Source organism: Anarrhichthys ocellatus, unplaced genomic scaffold (assembly GCF_004355925.1).
Source record: "Anarrhichthys ocellatus isolate YVR2014 unplaced genomic scaffold, GSC_Weel_1.0 scaffold93, whole genome shotgun sequence".
In the NCBI taxonomy this organism is placed as follows: Eukaryota; Metazoa; Chordata; class Actinopteri; order Perciformes; family Anarhichadidae; genus Anarrhichthys; species Anarrhichthys ocellatus.
The window spans coordinates 82,051-99,014 of record NW_022280123.1 but is presented as its reverse complement, the minus strand read 5'-3'; the positions used below and the strand labels follow the sequence as shown (position 1 = coordinate 99,014).

General features: G+C 42.4%; 1 protein-coding gene across 3 annotated transcripts in view; it reads right to left on the bottom strand.

Annotated features, from left to right (window-relative positions):
• hydin (HYDIN axonemal central pair apparatus protein) overlaps positions 1-16,964 on the bottom strand; it is a 72,932-nt gene that overhangs the window by 36,756 nt on the left and 19,212 nt on the right. For all 3 annotated transcript variants that reach the window (XM_031875659.1, XM_031875658.1, XM_031875660.1), the window contains exons 11-24: positions 16,165-16,283; positions 15,286-15,509; positions 15,076-15,143; positions 14,646-14,887; positions 13,652-13,752; positions 11,651-11,786; positions 10,072-10,236; positions 9,810-9,962; positions 5,997-6,235; positions 5,586-5,874; positions 5,339-5,482; positions 5,093-5,236; positions 4,074-4,166; positions 3,251-3,471 (exon numbers count right to left, since the gene is read on the bottom strand). In XM_031875659.1, the coding sequence (XP_031731519.1) occupies positions 3,251-3,471; positions 4,074-4,166; positions 5,093-5,236; positions 5,339-5,482; positions 5,586-5,874; positions 5,997-6,235; positions 9,810-9,962; positions 10,072-10,236; positions 11,651-11,786; positions 13,652-13,752; positions 14,646-14,887; positions 15,076-15,143; positions 15,286-15,509; positions 16,165-16,283 (2,338 nt within the window). The remainder of the gene's footprint in view (positions 1-3,250; positions 3,472-4,073; positions 4,167-5,092; positions 5,237-5,338; positions 5,483-5,585; positions 5,875-5,996; positions 6,236-9,809; positions 9,963-10,071; positions 10,237-11,650; positions 11,787-13,651; positions 13,753-14,645; positions 14,888-15,075; positions 15,144-15,285; positions 15,510-16,164; positions 16,284-16,964) is intronic.

Sequence of the window (16,964 nt, the reverse complement as noted above, 5' to 3'; positions counted from 1 at the left end):
AGACAGAGGATGAATGAAACATTGGGGAAAATCAATGGCAAGAGGCAAGAATACATGAAACCATCGTCCAACTTTATGAAGATAGACCAGTGAAAGCCTCAATATGTCCACGAGGTAGCAGAGTAACACATGTCCTACAACAACAAGGTATATAAGCATCCATTGTATTTCTATCATTAATATATATTGTGATACCCAAGTGGGGAAGAAAATCTTCATCACCCACACCCCAAAGAACTCAGACTCTCATTTTCTGTCTCTGTTCGACTCTCCCCTACCCTGTGGGATCAGACTGGGTGCATCCATCAAGTTAATTAAACATAGTGTTCTATAATTAAGAGGAATTTTAATAGGCAAGCAGCAGGAAACAGGTCAAGATAGATTGTAGTGAAGTGCTGAATAAACATGGAAGAGAATGAAAGAGATTTAGTGAGTGAAGCCATCTCAAAGCTGGGCTGCACAAGTTCTATATTAAATCACTGAACACCGGCCACGTCATCGCCACAGTGTGTGTACGTGTTTGTGTACGTGTGTGTGTGTGTGTGAGCTTCAGAGAGACATACTTGTAAGGCAGCATTCAAGTCTGCACAAGCATTTGTTAGTTAGTGCTTTAGCCCTGGTGTGTCTCTTGTAGTGAGAGGAGGCGAGCAGAACAACCAGCAGGGGGCACTGTTGTATGGTCAGTCTGTGATGAACTCAGGGGTCACTGTTGTATGGTCTGTCTGTGATGAACGCTAGGACAAGCTGGCCTGATGTCTGGCCTCAGGGAGATCACAAATGAGTACGTCCAGCAATGTCAGACGTTGGAGCGAACAAACACTGTAGGTCAATGTCTCTAAAAAATAGGGTGCAATTTGGGTGGATAAGAGTTTGTAAAAGCCCAACGAAAAACCATTTGCCCCCCCCCATGGAAAAAAAGAAGTTTTTTGGAAAGAGTTTAAAACCCACTGGTGCGGACAGAGGAACAGATGGTGAGACAGCAGATGATGACTCTGCAAGAGTGCGGCTCAAGACAGAAATAGCCTACTCTGAGATTCTCATATGTGTCTCTCTCTCTCTCTCTCTCTCTCCTCCGTCCATTCCTTCCTTCATGGGTGGGTGTGACTGTGTTTGACTGCTTTGCTATGTTCAGTCTCACTAATAATCTACACAGCAAAGGCTACTGAACCACAAACATCTCACTTCCTGCAGACTGCTGGGGAAAAAAAGGAGTGATGGGGAAAGATTTTGATGCTGAGAAAATGCTATTGGTACAGACTAATGGCTACTGGGATTATAGTCAGTGTGTGTGTGTGTGTGTGTGTGTGTGTGTGTGTGTGTGTGTGAGAGACAGAGATACAAAGATAGAGAGCGACAGAGAGGGAGAGAGAGACTCTCGCTGGTTTAACGCTGATATACATTATTTCAAATAAACTGTAAATGTTTATGCATTTCCATTTAACAGCTGACAGCAGAAACATTACTTTTGGTTTTATCACTTTTGCGGTTTCCCGTTAGTGTACGTCATATTCTTAAGAACTAAAAACGCTCCAGTAAGGATGACCAGTTTCACTCGTCTCCCATGCAAATGAGCTTTTTCCAAGACATGTGCCATTTAGTTTATGCAAGAGGTGTTACCGGCCTTACTCCCAGCGGTGGAGAGTAACTAAGTACATTTACCCTTTAGATCAGACGGTTGCGTGTTTACATTTATGTCACAGTCAGAGGCTCCGTGTCTCTCTATATTTTGTTTTAGTAGCTATTCACCTTCAACGTTTTATCTGTTTCTTTGTTTATTTCATACGCATCAGTCTTCTTTGGTTTATTATTCTTTCTTTACTATTGGTTGCAGTCTTATCTTGTTAGATGCGACACTGCACACAGGAAGTAAGAGGACAAGAAAATGCAATGACAGTCAAGTTAAACATCATCTAATCTGGTGACAAAAAAATGTGTAACCACAATAACGTGTCGCCTCTCTCTGATGAGATATGGACATTGAATGTGCTTTAGTAGCAGAAAGAATTCAATTATGTCTCCATGATGCTTACATTACAATGCAAGAACAGGAAACTCAAGGCTGTTTCTGATTGTCGGACTGTTTGAAAAAAAAGTGACATTCCAGGTTTAAAAGACTGGACGAGTGACCATGGATAGTTGCTCAAGAATCTCGCTATTGCATTAATCCACCTAGGCTTAAACTCAACTTCCTCTACCTGTGAGTGATGACTCTGTCACTCTGTTGTCTAGTGATCTAATCCATCATCCCTAGAAGTATCTACAGTGCAAATATAGAGTCCTAAAGACTGAGAAGTTACAGTATTTAAATGTATTGTACTGCTTCTATCTATCAGTGGGGTAGAGGGAGAGAAAAATTGGGTTTGCTCTATTGAAATTCCCCTCTCCAAAGGCGGCGGTGTAATTACTGATAGGGATGTAATTAGCCGAACATGGCCAGATAGTGCAGGTTTCGTGAGGGAGAAAGAGAGACTTCGGAGAGCGAGTGAGTGCACGCAGAGTGAGGTCTCCATTTAATTAGCAGGCCGGCCTATGAGACAGATTGTTAAGAGAGGTCACAATCCGAGACGGAGAGGGTGAGGAAAGAGAAGAGAAGGGTGATACGGATTTGGTAGCGAGCAGAAGCACAGGCAGAAGAGACGGGAGAGCGGGAGGAGAGGAAGGAGGAAAATGAAGGAGAAAAAAAAGGAAAGATAAATAGGCAATGTAAAAGCCTGAGATGAGGGGAGCAAAAAAGGAGGAGTAGCAATAGATGAAAGAGGGGGAGGGGGAAAAAAGACGGTGGAGGGTGATAAATCTTGTAGCGCTGTAGCAGTTAGTTGGTTCAAGGCCATGGACGGACAGACTGCTATAGTATTCACAGTGCATTTCAAGGGAGGGGAGCCAGAGCAAAGGCTTGAGAGAGGCACAATGTAACGCTAAGTACACAATCAGTAGATTTGTCTTCCCCCGGAGAATTTATAATGGATTTGGCTTTCAATTCAGAGGGTTAAATGTATAGCTATACTGTACTAACTCATCCCAGTGGACAGTTTCAATATATGCATGGGATTCTGCTCTTGTCCCTGAATCTTGTCTATTCAGGATAGTACAGTTCTAAACACTGCTTTGTTCTTTAACAAACAAAAAAGTGAACTGAACCAGGGTGCTTCCTTTAGTTCTACAACCCAATCAAGGTAACACAAAAAAGGCTGTATGTTCCATAGACACAAGGTATGAATGCTGTGTGTGTTCTTTCTCTGTGTAAACACACCCGATGGCACCGTGTTCCTGGTCATCCAGGAAGGCCCAGTGGTAGGACACGGGCAGCGGGGAGCAGTTGGTGATGGAGATTGCTCTGCGGGTCCCCGTGCAGTTGAGCACGCAGCCGAAGTCCACTGCGGTGGTGGAGAAGTGGAGGTTGGGGAAGTGGACCTCAGCGTACAGCTCCACCGTGTCATGCCGTGGGTGTCCCTGGTAGTGTATCTCAAGGGCCTGGGGGGAAAAAAATATGTCAATGAAGAAAATGTGTTTGTCAAAAATATCTGATATGACCGGTAAATATGTCAACGTTTTGGCTGCTGCAGTGGTGGAAGAAGTATTCAGATCCTTTACATCAGTAAAAGCACTACCACAGTATGTATGTTGCATTCTACTGATGTAGATGTTTAAGGTAGTGTATTTCAACTCCCTTATATACTGTTGGGTAGTTTAATCTAAAGGAATGCATCACATTTATAAGAACGTCATGCGTTTGAAGCACGCATCTCTAAAAAGTCAACTTTTCATGAGAAAGATGATTTCAACTTTGTGACGATGCATTTTACAGAGATGCCAAGCGGTTTATTAAGTCTAAGAAACATTTTCTCAACCCCTAAAGGAGCACTTCATAAAAATCCAATTCAAAATCACCAAATTTGAGAAGAGCTACATTTAAAGAAAATGAACTTTATGTTGTGTATATGATTCCTTAAATATTCGTGTGGACCCAATGGGGGTCCTATAACTCATGTTGGAAACCACTGCCTTCTGCGCTAAGATATGCTACGAAGGTTACGTAAGGAATAAAAAGAAAAAAAAAAAAGCATCACTGTTACCTCTTCCACGACTCGTGACACCTGATCCTGACAGTAAGTTGGATTGAAGCAAACCCACAACTTAGCCTGCCTCCCGTCACCTAAAACCATGGACTAGGAAGAGACATACAGGAGTTAAAATGTAAAACTTAAACGGTATTGAAGCAAACACGCTGACTTTGCAATAGTTAGGATCACAGACTTCAACTTTTCTCATTTTTTGTCTTCCATTACATTTAAGTTTTTTCTATCGGATGACTCCCAAAGCATAAGTTCACAACCTTTAACATTTTTTTTTTTTTTTACAGAGTTTAATCAAACATCTATTGTTATCCTGCCAAGGGACCCGGGCTTATAAACATATTCCGCTATTCTTTAGCTTCAGGCTTTAAAACCATTTTAATGCGGATTCCAAATCCCATATTTAAATCAACTGTCAGAATGGAAGTTAGAGCTGTGATCAAATATAAACATGGGTCTTCTGGGAATGTATGATGTACGGTGAAAAAGGTGTTTAAAAGGAGTAATGCCACTGAGTGCAAGTCATCGAAACATTGAGTTTAAAACAAGCATATGACAGCCCATGTGTCTCAAATGGAAGATAAGGAATATTAAGTAAGACAGTATCCGACTCAACACATTAACTGTGATGAAAAAATAAATAATATGTATACACACACGTCCACTACAGACAAGAGGGACAGTGATGCAGAGGAGTTCCACTGAACTTGAACTGTTCATAAGGTCGCCTTATTTTTAGAAGCGATGAGTTGTATTGTTGCTGACTATCTTGTTGCCACCTCAACAGCATTAGGTTCTGACAGCACTTCTCACACTGCTCACTCACTACAGGTTTTAGGTGATTGTCACTCAATGCAAATCACTTTCAAAATTTTGAAGTGAGGTTTTAGGAGGCAGATTTAAGTTCCAATTCATGGTGGTGCCAGGCCAAAAGTCTGTGTGCCACTAAAATCAATAGGTTTCTCATCTTGGAACATGAAATGAAAAACAAAAGTTACCCAAGAGGAGGAGATGTGTACCTTAGTGGTAGCTGGGCTATGGGCTCCCGAGGCCTCACACAGGGAGAACGGCTCCCCAAGAGAGAGCTCAATGGACAGAGGCAGAGACGACACATTCTCCAAGATGAGCTTCTCATATAGGGGTGTTAGACTCTTTCCTGGGACCTGTAAGACAAATAAATAAATATTTACATTACAGAACTAATTACTAATATAATAATATAGTTTTGAATAAAGGTATCCTGGAGAGACAGTCTTTTGACCAACCTTCTCCAGGTAGAATTTCAGCTGCCTGGAGGAAATGCTGAGTAAGGGAGCCACAAAGCGACAGGTGACATCTACAGACATGATGACCTCATTGCAGCCCTGGCGACCCACAAAGCCACGGCACACCAGGCGCTCCTGTGCAACCTTGTTGAAGAAAAGAACATATGAACTGTACATGTACAGTGTGCTTATGAAATTCAGAAGTTTGGGTTTATTCCCTTTCGGGCCTGCAAGCCCACTGTCTCACCTTGGGGGAGTCTGAAGATCCCGTCAGCACCATGTCAACAGAGCCGCCTGGAGCAAGCTCCACACGAGAAGGGCTGAGGCTGAACACTGCCTTCTCTCTGCTGGAGGACTGACAGCTCAAGATACCCTTCTTTCTGGGAGCAGAGATGGGGGGCAGGACGGTTCGGCCGGATAAGCTGCCCCTTTTTCGGGTTTCTGCTGAGGGCTGGAAGCCGTCATTCCGCCAGTACATCCGGTTCGTTCGCTCACCCTGGTTGGTCAGCTTGAAGTGATACTGGCATGACGCATGGCTTATAGGACATACAGAAGACAGCAAGGAGGCGAGGCATCCTGTCAGCACTACATTTTCAGTTGTAAATCCCCACATCATTATCACCGAGTCACAATTTGAGCGTGACCTCTTTCGTTCTACCTTAAGTATGTGCCTAGGTCAAGGTTGGGAGCGAAAGGTTTGTCACTGACAACTGTGGTGCCGGTGCCTGTGGCGGACAGAAGCACAGCGTGCGGTTCGCTGTCCTGGATGGACACTTCCAGCCTGGCCTGGAAGTGAAGCGTGTCCTTCAGGTGGGCCACTACTCTCAGCTCCAGCTGGCTCTCGGGTGGCACTTCCCCCTCACTGGGCTCAACTCGCACAAAGGAACTTCTGTGGCTCTGAGGAAACAAGAAACATAGTCACAGTTCCTCTAAGCTGAAGCATCTGATGCGATGGAGAAACAATATACGTATCTCCCTTGGGGCGGGGCACTTTCTTCTAACTGTGCTGCACACGCCATTGAGGCCAATGCCATGCATGGACGTGGAGAGATAGATGTGAATATCACGTAGCTACATAATCGCATCGATGTCTCGGTGTAGCATGAGATCCTAGAGGTGTAAGTAGAGCAGTGGCTCCCTGCCTGACATAAGCAAGACGAAATATCTCCCTACTATGGTTACGATAATGAGTAGGGTATGAGATGCACAGTTGTAAAGATGTAGCATATCTTATGTTAAAATATGTTTTCGAATACATAAAAGCCTTCACACGTGGGTAGTTTAAAAATGTTATTTGTCTCAGGTCTACACTCTCTTTGATAAGAGCATGAAACAGGGAATGCTGCAAGTTCAATACTCATTCTATTTCCCAGCTCTGTGGATTGTATTTATGAGTAGAGTCCAGCGAAATAAGAAAACAGATGTTCATCTCCAGGCCTTCAATAAAGCCCTCCACTGTACTGTGTGACCAAGCAGTGGTTCGTGATCACAATCAATGTTTTATACAGCAACTGTGGTGATGAATGGCTGGGACATACACTTCTAATTCGGATGTTGAGAATGATCTTCCTAAAGATGCAGTGAAGCTCGTCGGCACTTTCAAATGCCGACAGGACGACGCGGTAGATTGTTCATCGTCAGAGAAGAGTGTCTTCAGTCAAACACTGCGATTGACATTATTGCTGTATTCAGTGTTGCAGAGACTGTACTCAAAATAATATTGGACGATTTAAATATGGAGCTTCAGTTTGACGTCTCTGTTCAAAGCTACTTCCTTAGAGAAAAGTCTTGCAGACATTCGAGAGAAGAAAAAAAAAAGACGCAGGCAACACTTGACTAGAGAGTGACTTTCGGAGTAAAGGATCGGGTAAAGGAGCCGGTGAAAGCGAACTCAGTGTGGGTCGATACAAGGGTGATCACTGTGGAGGGATGGGTAGAGTCAGAAGAGGGGAAAGAGCAGGGGGTCGACTCCCCAGAGAGAGGAGCAAGATGACTGGAATCTCAATAATCACATCAAACCTGCTGCATCCCACAGCTTGATTAGCATTGATTGCTTTTGAATGCGGCACAAGTCAGGAGGGCTTAGGATCCACGGCGGTGCGGCATGCCGTACAGCTATCAAGAAGAGCACATGAACCTGGTGCTGAAGTGACTGCTGCAGCCGATTCTCCCGACAAACTTTCTACAGCGCAACCAAATCAATACGATGTAACTGGAATCATGTTTCTGGTTGCCAGCCAAAAACAGACGAAAATAACATATGAATTTTCCAGCCGATCCCTTTTTAACAGAGTGCAGACAATGGCGTACGGTGTTCATTGTCCATATCATGTACATTTGTATTGTCATGCAGTTTCTATTTCTAGCTTTGTATCTCTGTTTGTATCAACAGAAAATAAAGTAGAGAAAAATCTGTTACCATTTGAGGTAAAGGGTTTACTATGCTACGCTACGCTTGAAGCTATTCTTCACAGTGCACACTGGCTGTCGAGATATTTTTGACACTGTACGTTAAAGGGATTCTTTCCTTATCCGCTGCGAGGTGCTGCGAGAACTGACTAGACTGCATAAAATAATCAATAAAAGCCTAGGTTGGATTAGGGACGGAGTCGTGGTGAATTTCTCACAGACGGTCACTTAGATGACAAGCAAGTGTGGATGCCTTCCGTAATATCCCCGCAATCTTCAGTCATCAGGTCTCTCTGTGTGGATCTCAACCAGCCTATTGAGCGAGATGTAATGTAATTCAAGGAGAATCCGCATTGATTAATTCTTGAGAGTGTGCGGGAGGGGAGGGAGGGGTGGCTCAGAGGCTGCCTCAGAGGAGAGGACAGGGTCACACAACTGCAGGAAGTATTGAGTCAAAAAGCTCTAGTCGCAAGCTTGTTCCCGGCGGATTTTAAAGTGAGAAGAGGGGCTTTCAGGAGGCAAGTGAAACACTGTAGATCTCAGGTCGCGGTAAAGTTTCATTTACACTGAGTGAGTTCTCTATATATAAAAGTAAGCAGAACATTAGTTGTTTAATCCTAAAATTCATCGCCTTTTATGTGGATGTCCAATCTGTGTTGATAGTAAATGGAATCAATTGAAGCAATAGACTCCTCAGTGCGCGCTATATTGACGGAGAAAGCTGAGTTCTCCTGCTCGTGGAGCTGAGCCGACGGTATCTACATGTACCAGGATGCATTGCACGCGAGTTACTGACATCCGGATGGTCACTGCCGGCCGCATCCTCTTGCAGAGCCAATGCAGCAGCAACTTTGACCTCTCCCTGCTGCATTTCTTTGGCTGTAGCCAAAACACTTTTAAAATGTATCCTCGTCCATAACATCCTCTGCACTCATATTTGGGGATGATTGAGTGGTGCCTAGAGCACACTACCAAGAGGCGGAGACTAAAAAAATCCAAGTTTAAAAAGCCTGTAGTTCTTCCTTACATCCAACTCGTCACTGGCAGATCAAATGACAGCGCTGGATGCAGGAAGTACAACAACAAAGAAGGCAACATTTTCTGAAGAAGTCTAAATCCCTCGTATCAACATAGGGAGCGGGTGCACCACCAGCACCACCACGTTTCTACAGTAGCCCAAAACGGACGAATGAAACACTGGCTCAACCCGAGTCTTTTGCGGGGTTTTTTATGTTACCTGAAGGCCACCGTAGTTCTCCGACACGCTTGTGAAACATGAGCTGCAGAGTGCAAAACCGTGGTACCTCAAAGTGTAAGACATTTTCATAGTGTTCGATAGGAAGGATGGCCTCTGAGGGAGGCAAATGCCGTTACCACAGTTTTGTGCTCGGCGGACCACGTCACCGTAGTCTTGCATATTGAGGAATGAGTGGAGGGAAAATTCAGTTGGTTGTAGTCTGCAAACACACCGCTAGATTCCACCAAATCCTACTCACCGTGAGAATTACTATTTTGTGCATGAAAAGCTACAAACACCAGAAACAACAACAAGGCAATCCGAGAGGATCATCGTTCAATCAGCTTCCCAGATCAAGCCCGTCTATTTCGTTCATGTCATCCTGAATTGACAAAATGTCACCATCTGGCAGGTTTAATGAGCACACTGTGAGGTAAATCCCTGATTCTCCTGGGATAACACTAAAATTGAACTGGCAACTAATTATTTCAAGAGCTAACCAAGTATTGAACCTATTAACTCATTAATTACATATCAAATTAGACTGAAAATCAATTAGTCACAAGAGCAGGGGAAGACAGACAGAAGGTTTGCACAAGGAATCTAGCCACTGAAGGCTCGACAGGTATGTATTAAATCCACTAAATTTTCTGCTAAAAACATTTAATTACTGCAACATCCTACCACTAGAACTGAGGGCACGTAAAGTTACCTTGTTTATCTCTATTTGAATGTAAGTTAGTGTTTTATAAGTTTATCTATTTTTAGCATGTGCAAGCCTACCTAACAGCGCTAGTCGGTGTGTTGGTGTTGCTGTGTTTGTACCATGTGAGCAGTGAAGTGGGCTGGAATAGGAGACTGGTTTGACAGGTGCAGGGCTCTGGTAATGTCCGTCAGAACCGGGATTGTGCCAAAGTCCAGCTGTGGACTGTGAACACGAACTATTGGTCCCTGCCCAATACAGGACACAGTCACCTCCTGGAACAGAACAGAACCAAACAGAGGCAGATTAGAGTACACAAAATGACACTCACAATTACACTCGCATGGTATTCAACCAGTGACAGTTATTCACACTTCCACGGACCAAGGGCGGCTGGCTGCTGCCGAACACAGCGATGCGTAGAGTGTGTGTCTGCTTTCCTACGGACTTAGCCAGCAGAAACACAGGAAGCTCCTCTGAACTGTGACGAAGTATCAATCCTCTTGGTGCGGAACTGCCAAAAAGCAGTGACGGACTCTCCTGGTATTCCTGAAAAAGGTGACACAGACAGAAATTACATTTTTAATGCAAGCATACAGACTCAACATCTATTGTACGTATAGATAGAAAGCAAAAAGGTCCTGGAAGTCATTCATTCCTCCCTCACCTTGTCACAATGTTGGCCATTTGTACCAGTACTTTGCAGTTTCATGGAGCTAGCTAAATCAGGGTCAGATTATTTTGACTCTAAATATAATCTTAATTCTATTTCCTCTCTGAAATCATTAGAAAGTCTTAGTGATAGTGGTATTAAATTGCATTTATTAAAGCAATAGTTCAACATTTTGGGAATGGTGTTCGCCTTCTTGCGGAGAGTTAGATAAGAAGATTGACACCGCTCTCATATCAGTGCGATAAAAATGAGGCTGGAGCGAGGAGACGGTGAGCTAAGTCACTGCTCCCAGTCAAGAAATAGTCCGGCACATAGACTTTTTTTTTTGTACGGATTAATGGATAATGTTTTTTTTGAATGGCTGACTCCTCCTTCCTCTTTACTGGCCGGTAGGGGCTCCAAGTGATCAACAACCACTTCAGCAGCAAAAGGCACTTCCGGCAGAATTGAGCTAGGCTAAAAGCAAGCCTTACCAATTTGGCATTTGTCGGGGATAGAAAACGGACATCCATAGAAAAGTTCGGTCTCATTTTCAACTAGAGCATCTGACTGCAGGTTAGCTGGGAGGGACCACTGAGTGACATCCAACTCTTCTTTGTTTGCGAGGGGAGAGGGAGAAACACCTGGCGGAGATCTGCACTCTACTGAGTGCACTTTCATAGTCTAAGTCAGTCTCACAACAATAGTCAGGTGTGCATTGGAACACGGAAGATTTATCTTGCCGTAATTATTCCTCCAGTTCATACTCCCAATTAGAAGATCCCTTCCTAATACGCTGCCAATGGAAGTGATGGAAGTCAAAATCCACAGTGCTCATTCTCAGCGAAAATGCACTTCAAAGTTCAGCAAAAGCTAAGAAACAGCTTTAGCATTCTGGCTTTGTCAAATCTTGTGGATATTGTCAAAGGTTACTGTGTCTAAAGTACAATAAACGTATAAAGATTTAATGTGTAGATTAGTTATCTTTAGAGGTACAGCTAATCAGATTGTGTTACCTTTGGATACAGTTTTATCATTTCGGGACAGACATGAGAGTGGCATCATCTCTCAGCAAGAAAGCAGATACACGTAAGCATATGTCCCAAAATGTTGTGCGAATCCTTTAAGCCGTTTTATTCTTTAGTCATGCCGCTCACCTCTAACACTTAAATTGTGTTATATTGAGTTGGAAACGAGCCATTGTCTTAAATATGCATGTGTCAGCAGGACAGGTTTCGTATTTGTTCAGTTCTCTGTTTTATGAGTACCCTGCCGCACAAATGAATAATTGACTGCAATGATCTACTTAACCTGGTCAAGCATGCCGTAGCAGGCAGGTAGAGTGCTGTTGTTGGTCAGCCGCAGTTGCTGTTCGTAGCGCCGATCGAGGAAACACCTTCGAAAGTCCAACACTGGAGTCTCCACCACAATATCAGGAACAACACAACTATTACCAAAGAGAAATACACAGAGAGAGGATAAGAGAAGGAACAACCTGTGGCTTATTTATGATTCACAACAGTAATTGCATTGTTGAAAGAAGAGGTATTCAACCGCCTCATAAGGAAAAACGGTCTCTCAATACACAAGTAATTGCATGACATCGCGCCAAAACTGCAGTATATTAATTAGATCTGATTCATAAATTTACAATTACGGGGTGATCGCTGTAAGGAAATCAGATTACCATTGCCCTATTCTGAGTGATGGTGCCGGTGACATTCCAATGTATTATTATGCAAATGAGGTTCTGAATATTCAACACCTACTCCGGTGATTTGTCGACACCTGTATGGAGGTTCAATGGACCACATTCACAGCTTGTCAAAGCCTCAGCGACAGCCAGAAGCACAGCAGAGGTTATTGTTAGAAAAAAAAGGCACTTTACTTTAGTTTGGAAAAAAGCAAGATGAACCCTCTGCTGTTTTATGGCATGGCAGCACTAATTTTAGAAGACGAGATGATATTCCATCTTACTAGGAGAGGCCGATGGTGATTCATTTTCATTCATTCATTCATCTTTTATGAGATCAAACAGTGTTATGGCAGAAGAAGAAAAATATACAGGACAACTGGCCCAATAATCTGTTTATAGCCCCAATGTGGAAAGTTAAACTTATGATACTATGTGTAACAATATACATGTATTAATGGCTTTGTAATGCGTGAACAGATTGTTAGGTAACTTCAAACCTGAGACCTTCCCTGACTTTCGTAATTGCCTATGTAAGCTTTTGATACTATATGCTGTACCAGTGTTTCACAAACTTTTTTCTTGGGACCCACTTTTAAAAATCATCACAACCCAATTCACAATAGGCCTCATCTATAAATCATGAGAAGAGCAAATTTGTGCATAAATGAACATTCTTGACCATTTTTTATTGCCATTTCTGCAACACCTTATTTTAAGCCATTTCGACGAGATAGTCACTTGACAATCAGAACTTCAATTTATAAATGTGTTATTGAAAAAATATTCACACGTTGAATACTTTCTAAATGAGGCCAAATAAATACATCTCATTCTTTTCATTTTCTCTAATCAGTAAAACAAACACAATGTACGTTAGGATTTCATATTAAACTCAATGTTATGAGTGGGCTACAATTATCAGAGCAATACGGACATTCAGGCTCCTTCATGTGGCTCAAAGGTGTACTGCAGATATAAATGTTGAATAAAAGACTGGAAGAAATTCTGAAAACCCACCTGTGGGTCCCGACCCAGTCTTTGGGAATGACTGTACTATACTACACTATACTACACTATAGTTGATAGTATAATGATACTAATGTAATATGATAAACAGTTTTGATTTCAGCCAAAGATAAATTATGTAACGGTTGAAAGCAAAGGTGTATAAATAACATATATAAACATTATCTGACTGTAACCTAAGCTAGGCTAAGGTTAGCCAGCTAGCTATAACTTAGCTACGCGGCATGGATGAGGCGTTGGCTATTTTGCAGCGTTAGCTGATAAAGTAATTTGCAAAAGGCAAGCTAGTTACTATCATGAAGCATGGTCTTAATAAAATAGAGTAATATTATAAATAGTAATGTTATTGTAAATATGATATACTGTATAATTGTAACATCACGTCCAATGTTGAGGATGCGGACTGCAGTTCAGTTAACGGCCACCGGTGCCATAAATAACAAGGATTTTCTGAAAAGTTAAATAATACCTCTAACAATAAGTATTTTGCTGCAACTTGCGAGACAGCACAAAATGTAAACTGATGTATGAGTATGTCTGTGTACACATCAAACAGTGTGTGTACGTTCACATCTGTAGATGTGTCTGACCTGGCATTGATAGGCAGAGTCAGGATCTCCTCTCCGACACCTTCAACATCCACCACCAGCGCCAGCCTGTATCTCTTGACTGTGTTGGAGCACAGCATCACCTGTATATGCAATACACAGATATAGTATAAGACCACACAAGGTTCCAAACATACAGTGAGCAACGACCGTGTACACAATTTCAGTTAGTAGGTTTTTAGTTTATTGCTGTAGAGTTTGTGATGAATGCCTCGCGGGACAACTTAATCCTCTCAAGTCCTTCTACCAAAGTAAGTCGAATGACAAAGAGTGTCATTCTGAAAAACAAGTAAATAGAACTTTTAAGGCAAATTTCACCTACGGTTATTTTGGGAAGACCGATAACACTCTCATGTCTATATATACTGTATGTATGTACTAAATATGAAGCCGGGAGCCTAGCTTTGCATAAAAACGGGGGGAACCAGCTGGCCTGGCTCTGTCTAAAGTAAAGCACCAAAAGCTAGTAGTTGCTCAACCAAAGCTCAATAATGAACATGTTCTATCTCATATATTTAATCCATGCAAAATATGTAAAAGAAAAACTAAATAAAAATAAAAAAGTTGAGGTTTTATGGAAGGTTATGTAAACGTTGAACTGTTGCTTCAACTATGGTGAAACTGACCATGGTGGGCAAACTGCTTAATATGCCAGGCAGAGGATAACATCACCACTGCCGAGCAGACTTCATCTACATTCTAAAGACAAGTTTTGCTTCAATAATAAATATTTTTGACATACGTAAGTATTACCTACTGAATTTTCTGTATAGAAAATGTATGATATCTTATTTGAGGGGATGCATTGCTTGTTTCATTTGCAGCTCTACTTAAGGCTGAAAATATGGGCATACTTTTACAAACACATACTGTGCAGTTTCAGCACACATCTTTACAGACCTGTAATTCATGTATGCTGCCAGGATAAATCAATGACTTTAAATTGGTTCCCCCTCCATTTGTTAATTTACTGTACCTGAATGGTGACATCTGACAAGGCACGCACAGAGCCCGCAGCAGGTGTGACGGTGAACTCCACAGGCCGTGCATGAAGGTCTCTAGCAGCACTGCCTCCCCAATTGTTCCGGGACACTTCGGACGCCTGTTGGGCACTGTTTATACTGGGAGAACCCAACCCGTCTCCCAGGACACGCAGGGCAAAGGTCATTGGCACCAAGGAGGTGTTGATGAGGGAACAACGCAATCTTAGTGGGTAACCTGCCCATAGAGACAGATGACAAAGATGGAAAAAATGGGAACATAAAGAGGAGGCTGAAGAGGAGGACCTTTTTTTCTGAATGTTGTGATTCTCTGGTTTATAATATATATATATATATATATATATATATATATATATATATATATATAATATATCTTATGTAGGAATACAAAAATAAATAACTCACCAAAGGCTACATCTCCAAAATTGAGTTCTGAAACATTGAAGTGGAATGTAGGACCAATGACACAACCACTGAAAAAAAAGAAGACAAAAACATGAGTCATGAGGAGCCTTGGTATTTTGATTAGTTACTACTTTTATATTTGCATGGACAAATCTGATTGTTCCGTCATCACTCGTCACTACACTCGCTACCTTCACTCGCTAACTTCACCTGAAAGTCACGGTAAGCGGTTGCGGTCGTCCTGTGACAGTTAGCAGCAAGTCCTCGGAGAAGGTTCCCAAGACGCGACTGTGGAAGGTGACATCCACAGTCTGGAAGGCCCCGGGGGGAACAACACCTTCCTCAGGACTGAAGGAGAAACAGCGGCCGAAAGTGGTGTCAAGGCCTGACAGCCTGAAACGGCCATCAATCAGTCCTCTGTTGTGAACCTGCACCTGGACAAAAAAGAAGGATCCACTGATTCAACACTCCAGTCATGTTTTTCTTTAATGAGCCCCACCGTCAATAATCAAGGAATAAACATGTGCTGCATTCACGTTTTGTGAGGCCACTTGAGTTCAGCTTTAATAGAAAAATGACTCTGCTCTGAGAGCCTAATTTGAATTTTTGCAGGAAACATTTGATGACTTTATTGCAGCACTAAAAAGAGATAAGTGCATGAGTTGTTTTTATGTTGGGAATTGTATCAACCGTTCTGTTGGTTTAGTCTAACAGTTGAAGCTTATTTATAAGAACAGACGCCCAACGAGGGTATGTTATATTCCACACAAGTGGACAAAATAACATGAACGCTTTACAATATGACAACATAGAATTCTACCAAAGACTTCAGCCACAAATAAGCTTAGATTTGATCAAAACACGGCATTAAACGCTTCATACAGGGGCTGCATACATCATTGCATTGCAAATTTCTAGAATTTGATTTTTGTCAACTTTTGTTTAGCTTGAACTAAATGCACAGACTCACTGTAAACGGTAGGGAGACACACGCTTTGGTTTATGTACGATATACATCAAGCTCATCACATTACTAGCGTGTCCTGACTGAAGGGAAACAACTGTTGACTTTGGCTGAACCTTTCTTACTTCATAACGTGTTTTGTGACCAACGAATACGTTCTGCATGTCCACCAGGTCATAGTTGAGCTGGAGATTAGGTCCCATGCCCTCGGCGTGTATTGTGAGAGGCAACCGAGCTTCACGGCCTGAGTGCAGACACAGACAGGGAGAGATTCACAACAAAGTTAAAGACAGAGTAACCCCAGAAAATATATTGGGATTTTATTCAGGTCACTGGCAAAGTTTGTTTTTATGTCTGCAGTTTAAAGTGCTAAATCAGAAGAACAAAAATACAAAAATGAATACTTGCTAAACATTCACTCTGCTGCAGCTTCTTTCTACTGTGAACGTATTAAAGGCCATTAGAGTTCCGCAGTTCTGCTGAAAAAGCTTCTGAAGCTTCTTCAATCAGGGCCCGGTAATCTCCAGTTGGGCTGTCATTTACCTAGGCTGGTCAGGTCGTCAACTGCCTCAGAAAACATGGAAATGAATGTAAATCTGGCCTCCGGCTCAGAAGACACACGTGACGGCCACATGTAAATTTCCCCAACAGCCTTTTACTACCACAGGGTTGAGATGCATATATTGGGTCCCCGTGACTGCATTGTCTAATATGAAAATGAGATGAAGTAGCAACAAGTCATCCAGTGGTTAAAGCATTTAGGCGGATTGATTGGTTCATTTGCGGCGCCAAGTTTGACTGTGGGTGTCGCACGCTGAAGGAAAATGGAACATGAAAAGAGACCTTGTTGTTCTCTGACAATAATCAAACACACAGACATGGTTTTCTACCCAGCCTTGTCTGTGTGACCTTTGTCTGAACCAAC